Source organism: Pleurodeles waltl, chromosome 1_1, assembly GCF_031143425.1.
Source record: "Pleurodeles waltl isolate 20211129_DDA chromosome 1_1, aPleWal1.hap1.20221129, whole genome shotgun sequence".
Classification (NCBI taxonomy): Eukaryota; Metazoa; Chordata; class Amphibia; order Caudata; family Salamandridae; genus Pleurodeles; species Pleurodeles waltl.
In genome coordinates, this window is record NC_090436.1 from 221683932 (window position 1) to 221708734 (window position 24803).

A 24803-nucleotide genomic window follows, 5' to 3' on the forward strand; every position below is an offset into this window, starting at 1 on the left:
GGCATGGGTAGCCAGATATGTCTACAGCAATTCAATCACTGCTTTCCAAAGCAGTTGGTTAAGTGGGTGCAGCTCAACTGTCACATCTTAAAAGAGCAGCCATCAGCCACTAAATATTGAAAGAACTCTAGATGACATTTTATATGAAAATTAACAGAGTGAGACAACCATGTCCGGAATTAAACATGCCAAACTAAGCTACCAAACCAATTAAAGGGTGACATATATTTCACACCACTGTAAAAAAAAAAAACTGCACTTCATGTTAATGTTTTATCCTCCGCTGGGTCTTCCCCAATGATATATTACAGGAACAAAGAAGCACCAGCATTTAATTTGAAACTTTGGTGCGGCCGGAGGGGACGTCCAGATAATGGGTAATGGGCCGCAGCAGAGGCCCTCCCCCAGACGGGGGTAGTGGTCGGGCCCTGTTCCTCTCTGACCGTCCCCCACCCCGTGGGCAGCATCTCTGGAGGCACAGGGGGCATCAGGGCTTCTGCGGGCTTCCCACCTCCCTATGGACAGCATTGTGGTGGACGGCAGAGAGAAAATCCCCTGGGCTTCCAGGGACTGGTGACTCCTAGTACACAGGGGGAGTTGGGCAAGAAGGTGTGGCCAGATGCTGTGGGGAGAGTTGGAACTTTTTGAGGTGGTGAGTGTGGGGGGGGGGGGGGGGCAGGAAAACGGGCCGGCCCTGAGGGCTCCGCCCCCCACAGCTTATGCCTGAGGTGCCCGCGGGGCAGCAGCCTGGCGGGCTTTGCGTCCTGGTGGCCCCCTCCTCCGGCAGGGTTTGGTAGCGCCACTATGGACTGACGAGAGTGCGGCTGAGTGGAGGACCGGGTGTCTGCCGGCGGTGCACTGGGCCAAGTCTGGACTGAAGTTCACTGCTGTGGGCATCTGGGGGTCACCTCTTGGGGCCTGCTGTCCTCTGTCCCTGTGGCAGATGGATGGCCTTGCTATGGGCCAGGGCAGGCTGCCGCAGCCGACACAGGCCCAGACTAAGATGGATCAATACACGGTCCCCACCCCCACGGTGGACAGTGCGGCTGGAGCAGCTGTTTCCTCACCAGGACATGCAGCATTTCAGCCGGACTTCGGTGCCATCCTGAAGGCGATCAAATATTCAAGGGGAGCTGTGAAACTCAAGGTCGACGAGCTCTGAATAGACCTTTCACTGATCCAGCAGGACTTACAGGGATTAACTGGGGGGTCAACGAGGCTGAAAAACCTATCTCCACAGCAGAAGACAGGCTGGCCGCCCTCAAGAACGAGGTGTCGAAGTTAACGTCTTCGGTAGCGGTGCTGAACGGGCGAGCAGAGGATGAGGAGAACCGGGTGAGGCGCAATAACTTGGGCCTGCCGGAGAACTTGGGTGCTGCCGATCTGAATGTGGAGCTTGAGGAGTGGTTTCTCTCCTGGGTGCCCGCAGAGAAACTATCCTCCACCTTCATTGCAGAACCTGTGCATCACTCGCTGGCACCTTGGCCACTGGTCGGCGCACACCCCAACCAATCATCGTGAAGATCTTGAATTTTAGGAACCATCATGCGATACTACATGAGGCCAGGACCCAGGCGGACCTTCAATACCGGAATTCCAAAATCAGGATCTTTCCAGACAATTCCAGGGTGGTGCAGCAAAAACATAGGTCCTTTATAGGCCATTTAACAGAAGTTACTAGTTATGAATCTTCACTATATGCTGCCGCCTGAAAGTAATCTTTGAATTTAACACGTACTTCTTCGACACCCCGGAGCAGGCATAGGAGTGGGCTGCAGAAAAATGCTTCCTGAGGTTTGCGGAGCTGGGGGGTGGGTGGGGGCAAAAGTCACTGGAGATCCTAGTGGGCCCCCTCCTGGCCTGAATACAAAGGAAGCGCTTTCGCTAGCGGAAGTCACAAGCTGAGGCTGGGGAGCGGAAAGGACATCTGGCGGCCTCACAGTTGCATGAGCTGCAGGCGGAGACAGCCCTGGACGCTGGCCTGGCGGCCACCCCAGCACTCTTTGCGTCAGCCGAAGAGACGCTGATCCCCTCGGATTGATCATGGGCGAGGAAGACTGTTGAGGGGAGCTGTGGCCCGGAGTTTAGGACCGGGGCCGCAGTGCATGGCAGATGCCAGGGATGTTAGGTGTGAGGTGGTTTGTGGTCTGGGCAACTGGGACTGCCTCATATTGTTTCATTAGCTATAGTCAGGCGGCACATCCATAATTAAGGCACTGCTAAGCAGCAAGGACCCCCAAAATTGAGTTGTTCCATCTTACTGATTTGCAAATGTGTTGGGAAGAGGAGACAGATGCTTCAGGGGTACAAGTATTGGGTGGGGAGCTTTGGCGGGGGTTTATGTAGAGTTGTGTTGTGTTTGTGTTAACCATTTCTCTCCTAGGTTAGCCATGTACACCTTATGAGTGACACTGGCTCTGCGCAGCACCCATTAATAAATCAGCATCATATTCGCAACACTCTCCTGGAATGTCAACGGTCTGTTAGATCGCTTTAAGAGATATGCTGTTCTACAATTTATCAAGAGATATCGCCCTGGTGTTGCCTTACTGAAAGAGACCCAAATAGCGGGGACCCAATGAATGTTTCTCAGTCGCTGCAGCTATGATCAGGTGTATCACGCTGTAGTAAAATGGCCCTTGTTGCAGTTACCCCCCACGTTTTGCCTGATATTGATGCTGACTTGACAGTGTGTGCTGGGATCCTGCTAACCAGGCCCCAGAACCAATGCTCTTTCCCTAAAAATGTACCATTGTTTCCACAATTGGCACAACTCTGGCATACAGATAAGTCCCTTGTAAAAGGTACCATTGGTTTCAAGGGCCCTGTGACCAGGGAAGGTCCCTAAGGGCTGCAACATGTGTTGTGCCACCCTATGGGACCCCTCACCTAACACATGCACACTGCCATTGCGGAGCAAAAGGCAAAGTCAACATAACATCCCCCTCAGGGTGCCATTCTCACAAAACACTGCCTGTGGCATAGTTAAGTCACCCCTCTAGCAGGCCTTACAGCCATAAGGCAGGTTGCACTAAACCACAAGTGAGGGCATAGCTGCATGAGCAATATGCCCCTACAGTGTCTAAGTCCATTCTTAGACATTGCAAGTGCAGTGTATCCTTATTGAGTATATGGTCTGTGAGTTTGTCAAAACGAACTCCACAGTTCCATAATGGCTACACTAAATACTGGGAAGTTTGGTATCAAACGTATCAGCACAATAAACCCACACTGATGCCAGTGTTGGATTTATTAAAACAAAATGCACACAGAGGAATCTCAGAGATGCCCCCTGTATTTTACCCAATCGTCTACTGTAGGACTGATTGGTCAATGCCAGCCTGCCACTAAGAGACGAGTTTCTGACCCCCTGGGGTGACAGCCTTTGTGCTCTATCAGGACAGAAACAAAGTCTGCTCTGGGCGGAGGCGCTTCATACCTCCCCCTGCAGGAACTGTAACACCTAGCAGTAAACTTCAAAGCCTCAGGCCTCGTGTTACAGTGCCCCAGGACACTCCAGATAGTGGAGATGCCCGCCGCCCGGACAAGCGCCCACTTTGGGAGGCCAGTTCGGAGGGAAACTTAAGAAAAACAAGGAGGAGTGACCACTTCAGCTGGGACCACCCCTAAGGTGTTTAGAGCTAAAGTGACCCCCTCACTGCAGAACCCTCCATCTTGGTTCGGAGGACAGGGACCAGTAGGGATAGGAATGTGCCCTCCTCCCCAAAGGGAGTGGACACAAGGAGGGTGTAGCCACCCTCAGGGACATTAGCCATTGGCTCCTGCCCTCTGACCCCTAAAACGCCCCCAAATATTGTATTTAAGGGCTCCCTGAACCAAGCTAATCAGATTCCTGACTACCTCAAGAAAGAAGAAGGACTGCTGAGCTGAAACCCCCACAGAGAAGAGAGGGAGACACCAACTGACTCGGCCCCAGCGCTACCGGCCCGTCTCTTACTTCAAAAAGCTGCAAGGAAATAAGCAATGCGTTCTGCAGGACCAGCGTCCCCTGAAAAACCTCTAGCGGACTGTCTGCATCACCGAGGACCAAGAAACTCCCCTGGACAGTGGACCTGTCCAAAATTAAAGAAGAAGAAACTACTTCTAAAGGACTCCCACCTCAGTCCAGAAGTGTGAGTCCTAACCACTCTGCACCAGACGCCCACGGCCAGAGTCCAGGTGGCTCAACCAACCAGAGGACCCCCAGACAACGCTGACCAAGTGCCCGCCCTGGGTTGACCTCTCCACCCCTCTACAATAACGCCTGCAGAGGGAATCCCAAGGATTCCCGCCCCCCCCCCCGACTGCCCTGGACAAAGATAACCGACGCCAAAGGACACACTGCACCCGCAGCCCACAGGCCTTGAAGAAATCAACACCCGGTGCAGCGACGATCAACAGGCAGCCCTCTTCCCTGTCTGACCAGTGGTGTCTTCCCCACTACCCCCACCGCCTAGGACCTCAAATAATAGAGTTTGATTGGAAACCCAATGCCCTGTTTGCACCCTGCACCCGGCCGCCCCAGAGCTGCTAAGTGTGTGGGATTGGTGCCTACTAGGGGCCCCTCCAGTGGTCCTCTAATCCCCCATTATCTGCCCTCCGAGCTGCGGGTACTTAACTGCTGAAAGATCGAATTTCAAGTACCCCTCTCTCCATGGGCGCCCACGTTAGAATTGCTCAACTTTGACCTCTGCACCTGGCCGGCCCCGTGCTGCTGCTGGTGGGTGTTTGGGGTTATCTTGAACTACCTATACCCAAGCGACTGGCACTGTAAGTTGTGAACTTACCTCTAAAACTGTACTTTATTTTCTTCCCCCAGGAACTGTTCAGAAAATGCACAGTGTCCACTTTTAAAATAGATATTCTGTTTTCTTAAACACTGTTTACTTGACTAAAGTGAAACAAAGTTACACTGATGTCTCTGCTAAGTACTTACCTGCAACATTATTTACTTCTGAACTGAACCTTGTGGTTTTAGTAATAAAGTAACAAAAATATATCTTTCTATATAAAATCCTATTGGTCTGGAGTTAAGTCATTGTGTGTTTCTTCTATTGCTGTGTGTGTACTACAAATGCTTAACACTGCCCTCTGATAAGCCTAACTGCTCAACTACACTACCACAAGTAGAGCATTAGTATTATCTATTTTTGACTCTGTCAAGCTTCTGGGGAACTCCTGAACTCTGTGCACACTATATCTCATTTTGATATAGTATATACAGAGCCAATTTCCTACAGACGCTTAGTCTCCAGGGGCTCCAAAGGGGTGACGCTCATGTCTTATAGGTTGCTCCCAATGTTGGTGGACAGGGTTAACACCAGCCCCCAGGGGAGGTACGTCAGAGTGGAGGGCCGCCTGGTGGGCAGACAGATCAATCTGATCTCCTGCTATGTTCCTCAGCAGCTTCTTCGGCCCACTCTGGGAGGGTTAAGCTCCTTGCTGCTGTCCATTCCGGAGGGTACAACAATTATAGGGGGGAATTTTAATGCGCTCCCACTCCACTACCTCCCGTTCTGGCCGGTGGGCTGGATCGACGTGCCTGTCATGCAGATGCGTGGATACACCCGATATGGCTTCCAGCTGTGAATCCCCTGGCCTTGACCTCGGTTCAGATTCTCGCTTGCAGTATCTGGGATCATGCTCCGGTCTTGCTGTGCTTGAGCGCCCCTGCGCAGACTCTGCGCCTGATGTGGTGCTTTAGTGCATGTTACTTAAAGGATCCCGCCTGTGTACACAGACCAATAACTAGGAAATTACTTTAGGGAGAATACTGTATCAGTGGCTTCGGCGGTGGCCCTCTGGGTGGCCAGAAACCCTCCTTGAGGGGTGTCATCAGGCGGTATGTCAGGCAGCGGGAGGACCGGCCATCCCAGCAAATAACTGAGCTGGAGGACAGGATGGCGGACCTGGAGCGTCAAGCCCATCGGATGGAAGGGGGGGTGGGGGTGAGGAGACAGCTGGTGCTCCTACGTGAGGAGCTCCAGCAGGTGTCACTAGCGGAGGCTAATCTATGTTGGCAGGCCTCAACCCAGAGGGTCTACAAGCTGGGCGATAAAACCGGAAAGCTGCTCTATTGGTTGGTGACTCAGGATGTCATGGCCCAGGGGGTACAGCTCATTGGAGAACAGACTGGCTCTATAAAAGAGGAGCTACAGGTGATTGCCCCCACTTTTGCCTCCTATTATAAGGATCTCTATGCACAGGTCCCTCAGCCCAGGGAGGAACAGGAAAACCCAATCCTGGGGGTAGTCCACTGCCCTCCATTCCGTCGTCTTTGGCCCAGGATTTGGACCTACCATTGACAGAGAAGGAGGTGGGGGACGCCATCTCAGCCCTTCAGTCTGGGAAAACCCCGGGCCTCGATGGGTATCCGGTCGAATACTATAAACAGTTCCAATCGACCTGGTGCCTCACTTGGTGACCGCCTATAAGGAGGCGCTTCTGCGTGGCTCCTTTCCCCCGGGCCTTGACTGCGCCACGTTTGTAGTTGTACCTAAGGGCAACCTGCCCCTAGACCAGTGTTATTCCTACTGGCCGATCTCGCTGATTGACGCCGATATTAAAATATACACAAAGGTCTTGGTGACCCGACTGGCCCGCACACACTGTCCTACCTGCTCCACCCTGATCAATGCGGGTTTATGCCGGGCAGGAGCACGCGCCATTGTACACGGTGGGTTGAGGTGGCACTTTTGCAGAGACTGGAGGGCAGGTTGACACTTCTGGTGGACTTCCACTAGGCTTTTGACACCCTGGCTTGTAACTTTCTCAAGGAAGTCCTGGTGCGCATGGGTTTTGGCCCAACATTCAGCTTCTTTACCATGACTCCTCAGCACATATGCGTGTCAATGGTATTACATCAGATCATTTCCCGATTAGAAGGGGGGGGTGCGTCAGGCTTGCCCCATCAACCCCCCGCTATTCACCCTGGCCACTGAGCCGCTGGCATACCTCCTGTATTGTGACCCGCTCATCAGTGTCTGGAGGTGGGGGACCATCGTGAGGACCGGGTGTCCCTGTACGCGGATGACATCCAGGCCTCGTTGCCTTGAGCACTTGCAGTTATATGGTGAGGCCATGGGGCTGCGCTTGAACCCTAGGAAATGATGAGAATACCTTTACATCTACTATCTAGCCTAGTTGGTACCAGTTAACGAGTGGCTCAATGGGGGATGGGATGACCCGGCTTATCGCCTGGAACTCTGCCACCTGGGGTTCGATGGTCTACTCGAATTGCTGTAGTGGTCCGGTTCCACGGACCACCCCTGATTGTATGCAGGTCGCGCTGCTGTGTTGGAGGACGGCTCTGCTGCTGACGGGCTGGGATCGGCGCTTTACTAGGATGACGCCCCTGTGGCAGGGCACATGGCTGCAGCAGGTGTCCCTGTTGGAGGGCTTTAGACAATGGGAAAATATTGGGATTACCTACCTGGGGGGAAGTGTGCTGTGGTGACCATTTGATGCCTTTCAGCAGCTGAAAGACCACCATGCCTTGGCCAATACCCAAGCCTTTCGCTTCCGCCAAATGCTCCATGCCCTGCGGGTTTCACCTCCCGCCTGGCTTGTCCCTTCCTGATCATAGCCCCCTTGTGGCAAAACTTCTCATGGGACGTCTGGAGAAGGGTGCTATTACCCAAATCTATTGTTAGTTTCATACTAACGAACCTGTTGGTCTCGCAGGGCAGCGGGAGAGGTGGACTGACTAGGTGGGAGATCTGGATGAGGATGATTGGAGGGAGGGAAACCTTGCACCAGGGAACTGGCTATATCCGCAAGGTTGAGGATGGTGAAGCAAAATTATTTCCACATGACATATCTGTCCCCACTGTGCATGCGACACGTGTGTCCGGCGACCAGTCCTGGCTGCCTCAGGTGTGGTCATCTAGAGGCGTATCTACTGCACGTGGCCTGGGAGTGCTTGGGGGTGCGTCCCTTCTGAGTGGGCGTGGAGTGGGAAATTTCTGAGGTTCTGGGGTGCTCGATTGAGTTGACAGGCATAGTGGTGCTGTTGGGCCTTTTGGAAGAGTTTGGGGGGCCAAGTTCTGATCGAATATTTGTTGGGGTTGCATGCCTGGTGGCCAAAAGAGGCACTGCAAAGTTATGGAGGCGCCCAGTGGTGCCGTTGATCTCGAAATGGCGAGTGGGGGTTGACAAGTGCTCTCAACTAGAAAAGCCAATTGATGAGGCACTTGGTTGCCCTCAGAAATATGAGACAATCTGGGGGAAATGGCAGGCCCACCATGGGCATGGGTTGAATTTTTGCGGAGTGTAATTATGTTTTGATTCGAGCAGAGGGGTGTGTTGTCAATTGTAAATGAATGATTTGTAACAATATGATTCAACCTATCTTGCTGTCATGTATTCACCCTCATGTTTTACGTTTATATGAAATATAATTGGATATAAAAAAAAATGTACATCCCAAACAGCTGGAATGTTTCTGTATTAAGATGATACATCCATCAACCATTTAAACTTGTTCAAATCCTAACCAATTCGTAAAGTAATATGTTTACACTATTATTTATAGATCAAACTAATCTTAGAAATATCCCAAAAAATATTTATGCAAATAATTTCATGTTTCTAGTGAGAACACACAATAGTGCTAAATACTCACAGCTTATGCTTTTTTTCTTTAGTTTGGAAAAGCAGAAGCAATCTTAAAAGTTTTCATTGGGATATCGAAATACACTCGATTACAAATAGTGCAGTAGTAATAGTAATATTAGTTTTGATATGTTTTCAGGTCAGTCAATGACACAAGACCACTGCCGTTGCCACCACGACCACCAAGAAGCAAAGTCCAGATACTTGTGACCAGGTATATGATCACTGTCCAATTAGTTTATCAGCTTGCTGTTGCTCAGCGGGGCTAGCCGAGAAAAAGGGAACCGAAGCAAAGTACCAGAATCTGCCTCTTCTTCCATTTATCTGTTCATGCAAAATGTGGAAGATGGATAAACCTTCAAATCTAAAGTTCCACAGAAAACAGTCAGAACAGGTGGACATTCAGATGAACAAATCTGACACAAGCCTAACCTCAGAAGTGAAGCAAATGATGTGTGAGATGCAACAACAGCTTTCCACTATAGATGGGAAGATAGATGCGCAATCAATCTGCTTTTGACTAGATGCCTGAGAGACAGGTTGTGAAATTCCTATAGCTTGATACCCAAGACATATTGTTTGGGGTCAAGGACAACAAGTTTTCATGTTTATTTTGTCCTTGGGACAAGTGTGTCAAACCCCATGCAGCACAAACCCTTTGGCTGTCAATTTACAGTATCACATCATGTATCAGGGAAGGGTATTTTCTGCAGTAGAGGTAATATTTGGGTCCATATGTCAATGCTGTTAGAACCTGCAAAGCCTTTACTAGTAGGGTGAGTACTGTATAGAAAATGTAAGCTCGGACTGCACTGCTGATAGTGGTCCCAGTATAAAAATGTGTACACACGTTTGCAAAGTTAAACAATATGAGGTGACATATAATGCTTCCAGAATGCTCTCTGATTAGATGCAAATATTTGCAGAAACTTAAAAGCAAGATTAAGGAGCCTTTGCTCACCACATCCAACTAAAAAAAAAAAGGATTTGCTAAACTAATGTGAAATTTTAAGTACTATTTCTTTGAAGCATCTTCTAGTAAAATGTGTTGAAGCATGCTACTATTCGGCAAAAATATTCATAATGGTAAATCTGATCGACCAGTTTCAACAAGATTCAGAGAAACATGAAAATAAACAATCAATGGCAACACCAATAGGTTGGAGATTGACAAAACCAATAGGCTGGCTTCCAATGTGTGTGTTGTTTTGACATGTTTTTTGCAGAACTGTATTGTAGGTGCTGGAAGACCCTCACCAATGTAACAAACACTAACAGCAAGCATTAATATTTTTGGTCTCAAAAAGGACACATTGTCATAGATGTCCATGGCACTGAACAAAACTACTTTGTATGCCTGTTGTGAAACAGCAGATTGCTGTCAAAGAGAAGCCAATCTATAGAATGAAAGAGAGAGAAAAACATACTTTTAATAAAAACAAAAGGTCTTGGCTAACTCAAGACCTAATTAGGGGCCTTAAAGTCACAAAAGTGCCCCCACTGGATACACCCTTGAACTAATGTGAATTTAGAGCTGTCATAGATTTGCAATAATTTATAGAAGTAGGCCAGGGAATCATAACTGGAAAATATCCATTAATTGCATTTTAGCACCTGCAAATCTGTTAAGTGCTTATGAGTTCACTTTCCCTCTAACCACTTTTTTTTTTTACCTAACATGGAATAAGTATTTCTTCTGCCCTTGTCAGGAGTACATTTCCAACCTTTCTCAGTACGGGGAAAAAAACCTCAGAAAAGAGCTGGCGAAAACCCCTAGAACATTTAAGTTAGTAGGTTGGCACAGACTCAATAGCTCATTCCAACCCTGAACCTTTTGCTTATCATTAACTCCAGGCCCAGTATGTAGATCTGTGGAAAGGTGACAAAATGCGGGAATTGCTACAATTCAAACCCTACTACAGCATAAGATCTGACATTATCATAGAGGTTATCAGAGCTCACATATAATGAGATTCCTTCTATAGTATATTGCAACACTATGTGGCACCAAAAGGGCAAGAGGATTGTTTTATAGGACAAGTAAATTTATGAAGCAAACTGTCCCATGGACAAGTAAATATTTTATTAAATTCCACAACCCTATGAGAGACAGGACAAACAAAACGTTAGACTTGAAGAAAAGAATATCCTACATTGAAGGTAGTAATGCAACAAAACAACAAAAAACTCCCAAACATTAAAAAATTTCTGAGGTAATAAATGGAGACCTTAGTGTCACTCCTGGAGAAATAACCTCCATTTATTAGGGGTGGCGATATAAAGCACAATGCAACGCATGGAGACATTTATTGAAAAACTGTTCAGTGACCTCTGATAAATTCAAACTGTCTCTGAGTATCAGCCAAACCGATCAGCGGTTAGAATTTTCAGTTACATGGGTCCTCCTATGACTGAAAGGCTCCTCTTCCCAGCAAGACTTCAAGTGGCCCACACAAACAGAACTCATTTCTTTGATTCCCCAGAAATGGCGTGGCAGTGGCTCACAGAGAATTGTCCCTGTCAGCGCTTGGTGAAGACACATATACACCCCTCTGGCAGCCCAAAACAACCCACTGCGGGATCGAGGCCTAAACCCCAATGCAGTCGGACCCGATCACGGCAGTGACACCATAGCCCTAGCTCCGATTTCTCCTCCAGGTCTCCTCAGGCTTGATGGCACCCTCCATCCTCTTGAGTGACCCAACAACTTGCTGGAGCAGATACAGATGAAGAGCATCCACTGAATACAAACGATCCTGAGAGAATCACATGCTCCAGCACACAGCGATGTGGACTCTAATCGTTCTCGTAGCCCCACATTGTCATTAACCTGGAAAAACCCATGACTGCGAGCAAGGGAACAATATCCCCTGGGAAAACATATTGAGTTATAGTCGAGTGCTACCACTTATCCTTCAAAGAGGAGTGGTCGACTACACCATTCTCCTACTATTGAGTTTGTAGCTTCTTTTTGAGATTTTCATTGTTCAGGGGGGTGATAGTTGCTTCTGGGAGGAAGTGGCGGGGTGGGTATTGGGGGGTTGCGATCCAGTAAAGTTTTGTTTGATTTGTTCTTTATCCAACCTTGTATGGCAAATGTTCCTTCAGGAGGTCTTCACATACAGGCATGCTTCCTTTTAAACTCAGTCCACAGGGTGCACTCTGATTGGCACCAGATAGCATACATAACAGCACCTCCAAGACAGAAGCGGGGTCCCAGCACGGCGAGCATCAAAACTGCCCCCAAACAGTCCCAATCCACTGTATCAAATGGCTTTTCAAAGTCAAGAAAAGGTAACGCTAGATCGGTTGGGAGACGATGCCAGTGGGCAAGGACCATGTGAAGGCACTGGATGCAGTGCCGTGTGCTACACATTGGCATGAAGTCGCTTTGATCCAGATGTATCAGGGTGGGGAGAACACGTTTGAGCCTGGAGGCTACCAAGGTAACATATATTTTGACCTCAGTTATAAGAGATATGGGCCGGTAATCCGCACACGATGTAGATGGGGGTTGAGTTTTCGGAATCAGAATGGCTGGAGAATGAGTATTAAGACACTCTGCACCTTCCTGGAGAGAACGAGAGCTCTATCCAGGATGAATTCTGGCCATCACAGAATCTATATTGCTAGAATACAAAGAGGAAGCAGCGGGAAGAAAGAAAGTGTGGGTATAGGAATTGGGAAAGCAAGAAATTGGCTAAATTAATCAAAAATCTGAAGGAAAGCCCCCCCCCCCACGTTTTGCCTGATATTGATGCCAACTTTGATTGTGTGTGTGTGCTTGGTGCCTGTTAACCAGGCCCCAGCACCAGTGTTCTCTCCCAAAATCTGCCCCTTTGTTCTACAACTGGCACATCCATGGCACACAGTTAAGTCCCTTGTAAAAGGTACCCATGGTACCAAGGGCCCCGTGGTCAGGGAAGGTCCTCAAAGGCTGAAGCATGTATTATGCCACCCTAGGGGACCCCTCACCAAGCACATGCACACTGCCTTTGCAGCTTGTGTGTGCTGGTGGGGAGAAAAAGGCAAAGAAAACAAGTATTCTAGGTTACCCAAACTGCTAGTGCAGGACTGACCAGTCTGTGCCAGCCTGCCACTTCCAGACAAGTTTCTAAACACAAGGGGTGAGAGCCTTTGTGCTCTCTGTGGCCAGAAACAAAGCCTGTCGTGGGTGGAGGTGCTTCGCACCTCCCACTGCAGGAACTGTAACACCTGGTGGTGAGCCTCAAAGGTTCAAGCCTCTTGTTACAGTCCCCCACGGCACTTCAACTAGTGGAGTTGCACCCCCGGTCAAAACCCCACTTTTGGCAGCAAGCCCAGCGGGAATAATTAGGGAAAACAGGGAGGAGTGACCACCCAGCTAGGATCATCTCTAAGATGTCCAGAGCTGAGGAGAAGAGGGACTACTAAGCTGAAACCCCAGCAGAGAAGGAGGGAGATGAAAACTGACTTGGCCCCAGCCCTACTGGCCTGCCTCCTGCTTCAAAGAACCTGCAAAAAGAAGACAACGCATCCTGCAGGTCCAGCGACCTCCACCCAGCTTCCATAGCACTGCCTGCATCACCGAGGACCAAGAGCTCCTGTAGACAGCAGCCCTGTCCAAGAAAAAATAACATCCAAGGACTCCAGAGTCTTCCTGGATCCGCGAGTCCTGACCACTCTGCACCTGACACCAATGGCCAATGTCCAGGTGGCCCAACCGACTAGAGAGGATCCCCAGGTGATTCAGAGCAAGTGCCCACACTGGGCTGACCTCCCCTGTCCACCATGATGACGCCTGCAGTGTGAATCCAGAGGACCCCCCTGACTGCAAAAGCTTCGGACGAAGATACCAGTCGCCTAAAGGTACACTGAACCCGCAGCCTCCTAGCCTTGGGGAACCCGACCTCTGGTGCAGCAACGTTCAGCAGGCGGCCCTCCTGCTTGCGTAGCCTGTGATTTCCCGAAACCGACCCCCTGGACCCAGCCTTCTGCATCTAAGGGCCCCCTCATAGGAAAGCACTGGGAGCCCAACGCTCTGTTAGCACCCTGCACCCAGCCACCCAATGCCACTGAGGGTGTGTGTTTGGTGCCTACTTGTAGCCCCCCACCATGCCAACCCACCCCACCGTGATCCCCTAAACCCCCAGGTCTGCCCTCCGAAGACGTGGGTAGTTACCTGCCTGCCTGCAGATCTGAAACAGAGTGCCCCCAGTCTCCACAGGGAGACCATGTTAAAATTGCCTCAACTTTGACCTCTGCATCCAGCCGGCCCCATGTCGTAGGTGGTGGGTGTTTGGGGTTGACTTGAACACCAACCTGTGGACTTCCTAACCCCCAGAGACTGGAACTGTAAGTCAAGTACTTATCTGTAAATCATACTAACTTTTCTTCCCCCCAGGAACTGTTTCTGAAAATTGCGCTGTGTCAACTTTTAAAACAGATTACTGCCATTTATTCTAAAAGTGTATAATTTACCGAACCCAATCATAGTAATATTGATACATATGTAAAACACTTATTCATTTATGTACTTACCTGCAAATTGAATCTTGTGGTTCTAGAAATAAATTAACAAAAGATTTTTTTTATATAAAAACAATTGGTCTGGGGTTAAGTCATGGAGTTTGTGCTTCTTCTAATGTCTGTATGTGTACAACAAATGCTTTGCACAGATAAGCCTAACTGCTTGACCACACTACCACAAAAGAGAGCATTAGTATTTTCTACTTTAGCTTCTGTTAAGCCTCTTGGGAGCCCCCTGGTCTCTGCGCACACTTTCTTATGCTGATATAGTATATACAGATACAGCTTCATGCAAGACCAGTTATACAGAAGCTCAGACATATTGATGGCCTTCACGGAATTCTACAGTAACCTACAGTCCTTTCAATACTCTTTGCAGTTGGATACCATAAGCAAGTAGTTTGAGCAGATAGCATTAGCATGGCTGGAGAATGACCATTAAGACATACACTGCACCTATCAAAATAGAGGAAAAAGGAACAGCGGTGAGAACAATGGAGTAAGGGAGGTCTTGTTGAAGGGATGGTTTGCCGGCTGAGTTTTGTAAAAAGTAACTAGCTATAATTGCACCACACCTACTTTCCATGTATGAGGACTTCATTTCTCGTTGCAAAGCTGAAGAGGGTGTGGGTGGTGAGAGAGTATAGATATATATAGATATATATATAGATATATACACACACATAAGTTGCACAGAAAACAAGCTAAGGTGTCCCATTTCTCCTTTACAATTTGTGATGGCACTAGAGCCACTGGCAGCTACCCTGCATCTATTCCACTCCACCGGCACATATTTTTTCGTTAATAGAATACATCTGTCGATATACATGGATGACATCTAGATGTTTCTTAAGAAGCACGGATTAAACCTCAAACCTCAACCCTGTTAACCAATCATTCTTAGTATTTGGTGAGTTGCCATGGCTAATTCTGAATCACAAGAAGTCAGTGATGCTACCACTCACCCTATCTTCTAGAAGAGAGTACTCGAACTCCTACTTAAAAGCCATCAATTAAGGGGGCACTGAAGTCATCAGGTGCAACCTAGTAGACTATTAGATCAAACTCATACTGTCCAGGACTAGGAAAGAATAGCCCTCATGAAGATGGTGGTGCTGCAATGTTGTACCTCTTCAGTAATTTACCCTACTGCTCATGCAGAGTTCAGTGAATTGAAGTTATTGCTAGTGTGTCTGGCATAGATGGGACAGCCCTAAATCCAATGGGAAAAGCACTCAATAGTTCTGCAAAAGGGAGGTATTGCAACACCTGTTCTGTAATTGCACCACTACTGTGCCTTGGTGCGGTTAGTCCATCACTGGTGGCATCCTCCAACTTTCAATCCCAATCTGATTATGGAAAGGGATATGGCCGAGTCTAAAAACTCTCAAATTATGTTATGGCAAGGGAACAGAGCCACTCTCTGACTTCCAGAGAGTCCAACACAGTCAACTGTACCAGGTGGGTGTGCAAGAATCTGGGGAATGCATACAAAATGACCTGTTCTTTTTCCCCTGTGGCCCCATTACTCGATAATCCACTCATCCCAAATAATTAGAGAGCACAAAGTCAATAGCTATCAACAGCATGAGGGACATGTTCATGGATAAATCCTCTCTACCACTGTACGGTATTAAAGGCAACGGTGATGTCAGTCCACTAGACATATTTCTGTCCCAAGTGCAGACCTGCAGAAACTCATATCTTGTATCCTGGGTGTGCCCTGACACGTACTACCTCTCATGTAAGCAATTTCCACTTTGCAATGAGATTACATGCTCACCCAAATGTACCCAATTAAATAGTCTGAAGGAGCAACTGCAGCCAGAGGTGAGCGGTATATTGAGCCAGGTAGACCCTTAATAGACACACTTTGAACCTAAGGCTGCCAGCAAACAGGGGAAGTCTCCCTTTATGGAAGGGGTCACTGAATGCATATTATTAAATTATTGCATATTCAGTTTGGGCTCTGTGCAGAACTCTCTTGCTATGTCCGATACAGAGCTTTTAATGCAAATTTTGCACACCTGGCATGAGCATGTAAGGCATGAAATGCATTCTGTGTAGATGTTTTCCAAGAGAGCTTAACGTTGCATAAGCGATAAACTGGCTGTCAAAGAAGGCCCCACAGTCACTGCATGGAGCCGAGACATAATAGATCTGCCAATCGAACAGGAAGTAAGAAAAACGTGCACAGAGACAAAAAGGTAGAGGAGCACTTAACATTCTGGGCTGAGATGCTGCAGACCCCTTAAGGCAGAAAATGCAACAGACAATGGGACTGAGATTTGCACTGAATCTACACAGACATAGATGACAGACAAAGTCTGAGAGTTAACACGACCACAGGAACTCAAAAACCAGGACATCGGTAGACAGAGGGTGAATCGGATTAGGTCCCACCTTAGACAACTCGGACAGAGAGACCATATAAAATTCGTCCTTGAGAGGACACAACACAATAATGGTTAAACCGCGATGCTGGACATGTGTGAGAAAGGGTTATGTTATTCCAACATAAGTGGGACTCATTTGGTTGCCAAGGGCACACAGAAAGGTTTTACTGTTGTATTGCTGGAAAAAAAAAAAAAATAAGAAAAAGTGTTTTCTAAGAGATCCAAGATGGTGGACTATCCCACAATCACAGATAATGATTAGGGCAATTTTAGGATATTTCTGGGAAGTGCCTAAGAGTTCTCACATATAGCTTTAGTGTTACATATGGTAAAAGGACAGATAGCAATGTGTTGCCGAAGAGGCCCTTACCATTAACAGGTAGATTAAAGATCTGATATACTGCAATGATAACTCAGACCTCTAGCCCGAGTCTACTGCAACCAACAGTGTGACCCAGAAATATCTGGGCCCTACTACAATTTTACCTGGCAAATCATCAATCAGGTGTCTATACAGCAACTCACAAATCGATAGTGGAGGAACAGAAGTCAGGAGTGGAGCAATTACCACACAAGGAGAGGGAAGAACAGGCAGAGATGGTAGATGAAGGTGGGGCTGACTGCTATGCATGATGACCTGCAGATGCAAAACTAATCTAAACTAACAGATGAATGCTGAGCTAGTATATTTGGGTGTTCATAATGTGCTATGACATGAACTCAAACTGTAACAAACGCAGGAGTGGCACTCTAATTCTCAGTTATAAGGTCCTTCAATACTGCATGCAATCCAATATTTCACTAAGTATATGCACAGTTCTAATTTTGTGAACTTGTATCAAATTCAAAGAACAAAAAAACATGGTCATAAGCCATCTAGTGAGAGGGTTACATGAATCTGACTGGGCAGCTCTACATAACGAAGAAAATACTTTCGTGTCTATGTGCCAAGAAGAGGAATGAACCAGCAGCCTGGCCAAAGAGTAACGTGCACTGACCTCTGCACCAGTGGTGCTAAAGATACACAATTTATTTTAATAGTGGGACATGAGATGATCATTGTTAATGAAAATGCAACGAATACTAAATATCAGGATTTTTTTTAGGTGGCAAAGAAAAGACACAAGACACCTACCCAAGTAGCATGAGCCGAAGACTTTAAGTGCACACCCAACCATGGAGTAGAGAGACACTCAACGAATACACTGTTTAGATAGGACGTGCAAAAACACTACCCAAGGAACTACGGTGCATAGAAAAAGTGGGTATTTTGAGGGAAGAAAAGGTAAGGATTTCCTTATATACGTGATTTATATAAGATCAAACAACGTGTATATAAATAGTGTAATATACTTTAGACTTGGTAAATGCATTATTCGTTGGAAAGTTATTTTCTGATCACCTGCCCAAGATAGGTGAACACCTATCTCCCAGAAAGCCTCTACCTGGTTGTTTAGAGATGAGGCTCTTAAGGGCGCAGGGTTCAATAATGACACCAAAACATAAGTTTTCCCATGGCCTCTATGAATGGCAGCACTAGCTTCTCCTATGTGCTAGAGTGGGAGGCCATCAAATTAGCCCAAGTTGGAGATGTGGATTTGAGAAATATTGTAGAAAAATTTTGTAAAACAGGCTATTCATAAGTAACATAGGAAAATGTGGACACAATACAAAGAACGTGAAGTTAGTCCCTACTAGACCTGAAATGTGAGTGATGCATTTGACAGAGCATAATACACACATTCTAGAGAACCGTGTTAGGTTTATATTCCGGGTAAATGCATGCAAGACATGTAGAGGAGGAGATACTGCTCGTAATTTGCAAACCTATTTGAGGAGCCTAAACATATGGCGAAATCCCTGTAACTATAGGATATGTTCATTTTAAATAGCCAGTACGGAATAAATGGGGCTTTTCATGTCTTTTTTAAGGAGTTACAAACCTCTATGCTCTATGTGATGTCCCAGAAGACAGATATACAAAAGAAGCCAGTACACAAACTATCTAGGAAACAGAAGGATGAAAAGCAGGAAGAGACATAACTAGTGTCATATCACTTCAAAAGAAAAGGAGGATTATGCACTGCACTTCCTTCCACAAAACAATAAGAAGCACAAGAGGTACGATGAATCTGTCTCCAAAATAGGAGACTACAGTTTCTAGTTCACAGCTCAAGCCCCTAGTAGGCCAAAAAGATTTGGATGAGGTGGTCTTACCCACATAATGTGGCATGCTAGATCACCGACTACCTCATTTCACACTGGTGAGATGGTACTATCAGGATGGGCTTGATCCCAGATGGTGGTAGAGTTCTTAAGATATAATGGTTATCTGAGCAATACTGGGATTCAGCTATTAGATTTAAAGTACATTAAGGTATGATTAAAAAGGTAAACAACCTTATTGGATGTTTTGGGGTACCATGGCCCAACATCCGTTTAAGGGTGCAGACATGTTTCTGCCACTTACAGTGCCATAAAATTGGTCGGGGACATTCCCCAGGGCTATCAGTGGATCCTCAGTTGAGTTGTGTTAGTGTGTGTACTTTCTTGTTATTTTTATTAGTGAGGAAATTAATTATTTCCTACATTTCCTTGTATCAGTTTAACAACCTTCTTTATGGTTGCATATTACTTTGTGGTCTGGTGGGGGTGGGCTGTTCATGCAGTCACACATTCATCAAGATAAGAAGCCCGCCTTTAGAACTTAAGAATCCCTCCAATCCAGCTGACATTTGAACCTTGGATACTAAATACAGGCTTGTTACCTAATAAAGGATATCCTTGTAGTATACCTTAAGGCATTTTAAATCTAATAGCTGGATCCCAGTATTGCCCAGATACCTAAATATAGTCTCCTATTTTAGAGAGAGAGATTCACCATACATTTTGTACTTCTTATTAGAAGTAACTAGCGGCAATTGAAGACTTGACCAACAGCAAGCCACAAGGGAAAAAGTCTCCTAATGGAGTTCTACCAGGCACATGGAACACAGCTAGCAGCCTATTCTGGAAGAGATGACAAAGGGAGATACTGCTATCAATGTGAGAAATTGTGACTGTTCTATTGCCAAACCCAAAGAAAAATAACAAGATGATAAAACATAAGCCCACTTTCTGTAGTAAATAGTCACGTTAAGGTATTAAGTAAGCAACGTCTACTACATCACAAAGTAACCAATGGTCTAGTATTCCCACTGAGTATGAAGCTACATTGGTCTCCATGTAAAAGTATAAACCAAAGGCAAATAATGCAAGTGATTCTGAAAACCAAAGGAAGAAGAGAGGCCTAAACTCAAGAGACCAAAAAAGTAGCTGATCTGGTTATCTGGCTGTTTGTGTAGTGCGTCAGATGAACTTCTGACCATATTCATAAAGTGGATTAAACGGTTCACATTTTGTCCTCTGGACTAAATCAGAGTCAGCAGTTTTAGATAGCAGACCAGGACAGTGGACTGAGTTTCCCCCAAGTGCCACAATCACAAATGGCAAATACTGTTCAGTGTGCTACATCAGGTGGGGAAAATACAAATGTCTATGCTAACCAAATCACAAATTGAAGGCATGGAGGAATGCTTCTGAGAGAGGAAGAAAAAAAATGTGGCACAAATTTCTCTGAAGAGCGACTAGACCTTGACAGGGCTTATCTTCATGAACACTTCAAGTTAATACAATTCAGCAAACTGACTCACAAAAATATAACTCTAGAACTTTTGCACAAAAACAAGAGTTCAACCTTCTTCCAACTAATATAAATATCGCTGTGTTCAGGAATATCGAAGAGATTTTGAAGAGGGTCTCCCAAGTGGCAGGGTACATCCAATCTTGTAACTAAATGGCATTTAGGTTTTCTATGTAATTCCAACAAAGGGAAGGTTAAGCTTACATTTGCCATATTAATGTTGGCAAAACAGTGCATTGCCATGACCCGAGTGGCACTGCGGGCTCTAGTTCCTTTTATGAGGACGAGGTGAAAGACATGCAACAGTGATCCAAAACAAAGGAAACATAAGCAGAATGAGGAAAAATGACAAACTGGTTTAGGACTTTTCAGACTAGAAATATTTAAAAGCATTGCTGTTCCCATCAGTTGGTAAACTGCCCTAAGATGTGGGCTAAGGAAGTCAAAGTATAACAATGCAGTGATGAAACTTAAATTCACTTTGCATTAAAATGACAAGCTCTCTAATGACAATTAATGTCTTGTGACTGTGCTCATAAATAAGTATTGTCTGTTATCACGAAACCTCTCGTTGTTTCTTGAACTAAGGTCTACTCCATGAAACTCTAATACAAGGAAAATAAAGCATTTAAAGAACATCTTATGCCAGTATCTCCACAAATGTAAATGAATTACTAGCTAGCTTACCTGCCACCCATCCCTTCACTAAACATATATTGAAGTTCAATGACCTCCTTACCCACTCCACAAACTCCACTGTCACCCTCAGTCCCTCCCTCTACCCCAGGCATCATTTTAATGTTGCATTGTGCACTTTGAACACACACAAAGTCATGGAGACCAGGAGAAATGAGAGAATATTTGGCGAACGGAGGGATAAGGTACACATCAAGGAATTCAGGATGTCTATTGCAAAGGAAAATCTTACCTCCAAAGGATATACATTTTCTTCTAATGTGGTCATCGTAACACCTAACTAATGAATAAGCTGTACTGGGGCCAGTGTAGATTTGTCAAGGTTTACTGAAAAGAAAGGGTTGTGTCTTAAAACCTTGTTGCTATCAAGGCTTTATCAGACAATCTAGCTAGTAGGGTTAGGTAAAGACCTTTTTTGGGTGAGGTGTACCATTAATATTGTCCTGCAGATTAAAACTACTTTTGGAGCAGATTTGTGGTCAAATGGAAACATCATTGTGACACTTTAGAGTGCTTGTTTTCTTGCAATTGAGATTTGAAAATGAACACCCTACAGATCATTGGTATACATCCAGTACACTTGTGGACTTAGGAGCTACAGGGAGATCTGTAGAAGGGCTAACATCCTAAATTTCTCCTTTACAATCCTTTTTTTGTTTTGGGGTATAAAAAAAAATCTGAATTCCTACTTTCAATACATGTTCAACAACAGGTAGTGAGAGTATAACATTTATGATTTTTAGAATGAAGCACAGTCCCCTTATTTTTTCTGCAGTAGTTGATGGAATTCCTTCTGCAACTGTTTCTGAAGCTTTGTCTTAAGCCACTGATTAAGCTAGAAGGATGAAAAATGTAAAGAGATGGCTGTGGTGGGCCAAACTTGAGACGTAACTGAAGGTAGTATTAATGTGCAGTTTCAATAAACCACATTATAGGAACTGTGGAGGTGATTTCTATGATTTTAAAGAAGTGATGAAAAGCACATGCATATTTTCAGAGGAGGCATCTGGAGTTTTGACGAATGAAGATGCTTAGGAGCTGGAGACCTGGGGTTAGGTAGTTTAATATCAAGAGAAAGAAACAAGGAATGAGAATGCAAGGAGGTTGGAAATGTATTTATTCATCGTTATGCAAAGCTGTGTCTCCTTTACTTTACTTGAGAACACTGAAAAGCCTAGAAGATGAAAACATAGCTTTGATAAAATGAGACAATAAGTGGGGTAAAAACCTTGTTTGATGTTCTTTGGTCACAACCATTTAATGCACATTGTTAAGTGGTAGGCAAGTTTGTAAGAAAAACATTTTTTTTCAATTGTTTGAAGTGACTGGAAGATAGGAATTATGTCAGATTGGGAGACTGAGTAAGTTTTTGGGGAAGCAAAATTTGACAAACGGTTTGCATTATGGTGGATAACAAAAGAGGATGATTTATAGGCCAAAATGAGCACTATATGATGGTTTAGCAAGGGGAAGTTAGAAGAAAAAGAAGGGACGTGGATGTTGGTACATAAGAGTACGGCAATACACTACATTCTCTTAGTACAGGCTAGGTTTGCAAAGATGGGAGTATATTATGGCATGAATAGTGAAAGTGATCTATAGTTGGTAGAATGTTAAGAATTAAGGTAAGGAGGGTGAATGACTGGTGAAAAGTCTGGAGAAATGCAAGAGAAAATTTACTGAACATTTTCTATAAATATACTAGGAGGGAAAAATATCTTTTGATTGTGTTTTACCCATGTCAATAGAATAGCTCATAAAGCAATGGTATTGTTACATGAGAATTGGTGGTGAGTGGATGCCAGTGGACTGGGGAAAGAGAGGGTTGCGTGGAAGATCAGGAGGTTGGAGAGGTGCTCAATGGCTAAAGAGCTTAGTAGTGAGTTTGAAATAAAGCACACCAAAGTATACCATGTTTAACAAAATGAAATGATACTCAATTCGAGACTGTCTAATTAGGGGTATTGCAGAAATAATGTAGTTGTCAACCATATCCTGGGTGTTTTTGATCTTGTCACAAATCAAAGGGCAGTGTTCTAACCCTACTAATTAGCAGCGCCTCGGCTTCATTAGCTTCACTATATGTTGAATGATTCTGCAGGATTTTTAATATTGCAGAGCTCTGGTGGGCAGATATTGCCTTAACACCATTAAGCTGTGTAGAGGACAGTGCTTTTTAAATGGTGTAGTCAATACCAAAGTATCTAGCTACCATCAGTTTAAACTTAAAAAAGTGCAGGCAGATTTACAACAGATAAAAAAGTTGTCACATTACTCCCCCAATAAAACATGCTTTCATAACATTATAATAGAAAATACATTGGTATATTCTATATTCTTTCTTACCTTCTTTAGGTTTTACAAGTCCAACAGAAAGTATGGTTTCACTTAAGCCATCAAAGTATGCAAGATCACCCCTGTGAATAAAACAAACATATGTAGAGCTGGCAGATATAGTAGTCTTTACAAAGGGTGAAAACCAGCAACTTTCTTTAGGTAAATTACCCAACAAAAACACTTTAAAATGCTTTCCCTTAAATTGTACATCTAATTATCGGAATGTCACAATGACATAGAAGGGATACTAGCATGTTTTTCATTTAAGTATCCTATACATTTAAATATATTGTCACTGTATTGTCGTAGGACTCTTACTCTCTCTTACATAGTGTTAGGGCGGGAGCACTACAGAGTGTAGTTGACTGAGTCGGACCTACAACATCTGAAAGCTGTCGTCCTGACCTTGTCGGCTAGCAAGCAGCACTTCACCCAAACCTAGAAAGTAAAGGTGATTTGTAGCAGCCTAAAAATAAGACAATCTCACTCCTCAGGAAAATCGTACTGAACAGGTCATACCTTTTCTCTCAGTTGCACTAAGTCACACACATACCAAGGCAAACGAAGAAACTCAGTATAGTTTTCAATGAATTTATTGAAATAATTGCATTTGATTATAAAAAGTGTGTGCTGTGATGATTAATCAGATAAGACATAATACAGTGACTATGGTTACCATTACAGTAAAGGAAATGAACAATCCTACCATCCTGGTATGATTATCAAGTCTAATGACTCCAACCTAAAGCTCTAATGTGTAAAACCTGAGAGCATAGTGAAGTTAGCCCCTCTGTCTATCTCAGCCTAAGAGAGGAGTGCAGACCCCAGAGCAGGAAAGCAGATAAGGGTCTGTCTGTTATCTGCTGGCAATACTCTCAGTTGTTTTAAAGGTCAGGACTAAGATCAGCAAAACTCTCAATGGAATAGAGTACGTCCTCTGACGGCCATAGCTAGAATGGCAGTAGAGCATACCATGTTTTGCCAAATAAATACCATATATGCCTAAGAACAGGTCTGGTGTGATAACATGTCTATGGACAAGGGCTGTCTCCTAACTCCTGGAGCGGCAAAAAGTGTTAGAATATCATGTAACGAACATGGCATCCTTGAACATGGCACAGAGTGAAATGCGTGGAGAGGTGCAGATAAAATGTAGGACACGAATAACTATGTCTTCTCAGAAAAGGCAGTTGATCAAAATATAAAAACAACAAGCTGAAAAGTGAGCTGTGCTAAAATATAATAAAATTAGAAATTAATTAAAACGTGCAAGTATGTGAAAGGGCACAGGCTATGGGTCTAAATCTAAAATAAGGGTGCCCAACCTAGGTACTAAAAGGAACCCATGACAGTATCATGCATTTATTACTCAGCAGTGAAAAAGAAAATTAAGTTAATTATGCTGATAAGAAATACAGATCATCAGTGTGCAATTACAGTGATCAATGATCCTAGTTGCAATCTTTGGAACAGTACCATACAAAAGTTTAGTGACTGTTCAGCACTCCTCTTCCACAATACAATTATATCAATTTGCTCCTCTAGTCCAATCCCTGCTGCTGCTGGGCAGC

At 45.1% G+C, this 24803-nt stretch overlaps 1 protein-coding gene across 2 annotated transcripts in view; it reads right to left on the reverse strand.

The window, feature by feature from the left end:
• The window catches only part of NUP155 (nucleoporin 155), a 546729-nt gene that overhangs the window by 457960 nt on the left and 63966 nt on the right, over window positions 1-24803 (reverse strand). For both annotated transcript variants that reach the window (XM_069221247.1, XM_069221245.1), the window contains exon 4: window positions 23242-23312. In XM_069221247.1, the coding sequence (XP_069077348.1) occupies window positions 23242-23312 (71 nt within the window). The remainder of the gene's footprint in view (window positions 1-23241; window positions 23313-24803) is intronic.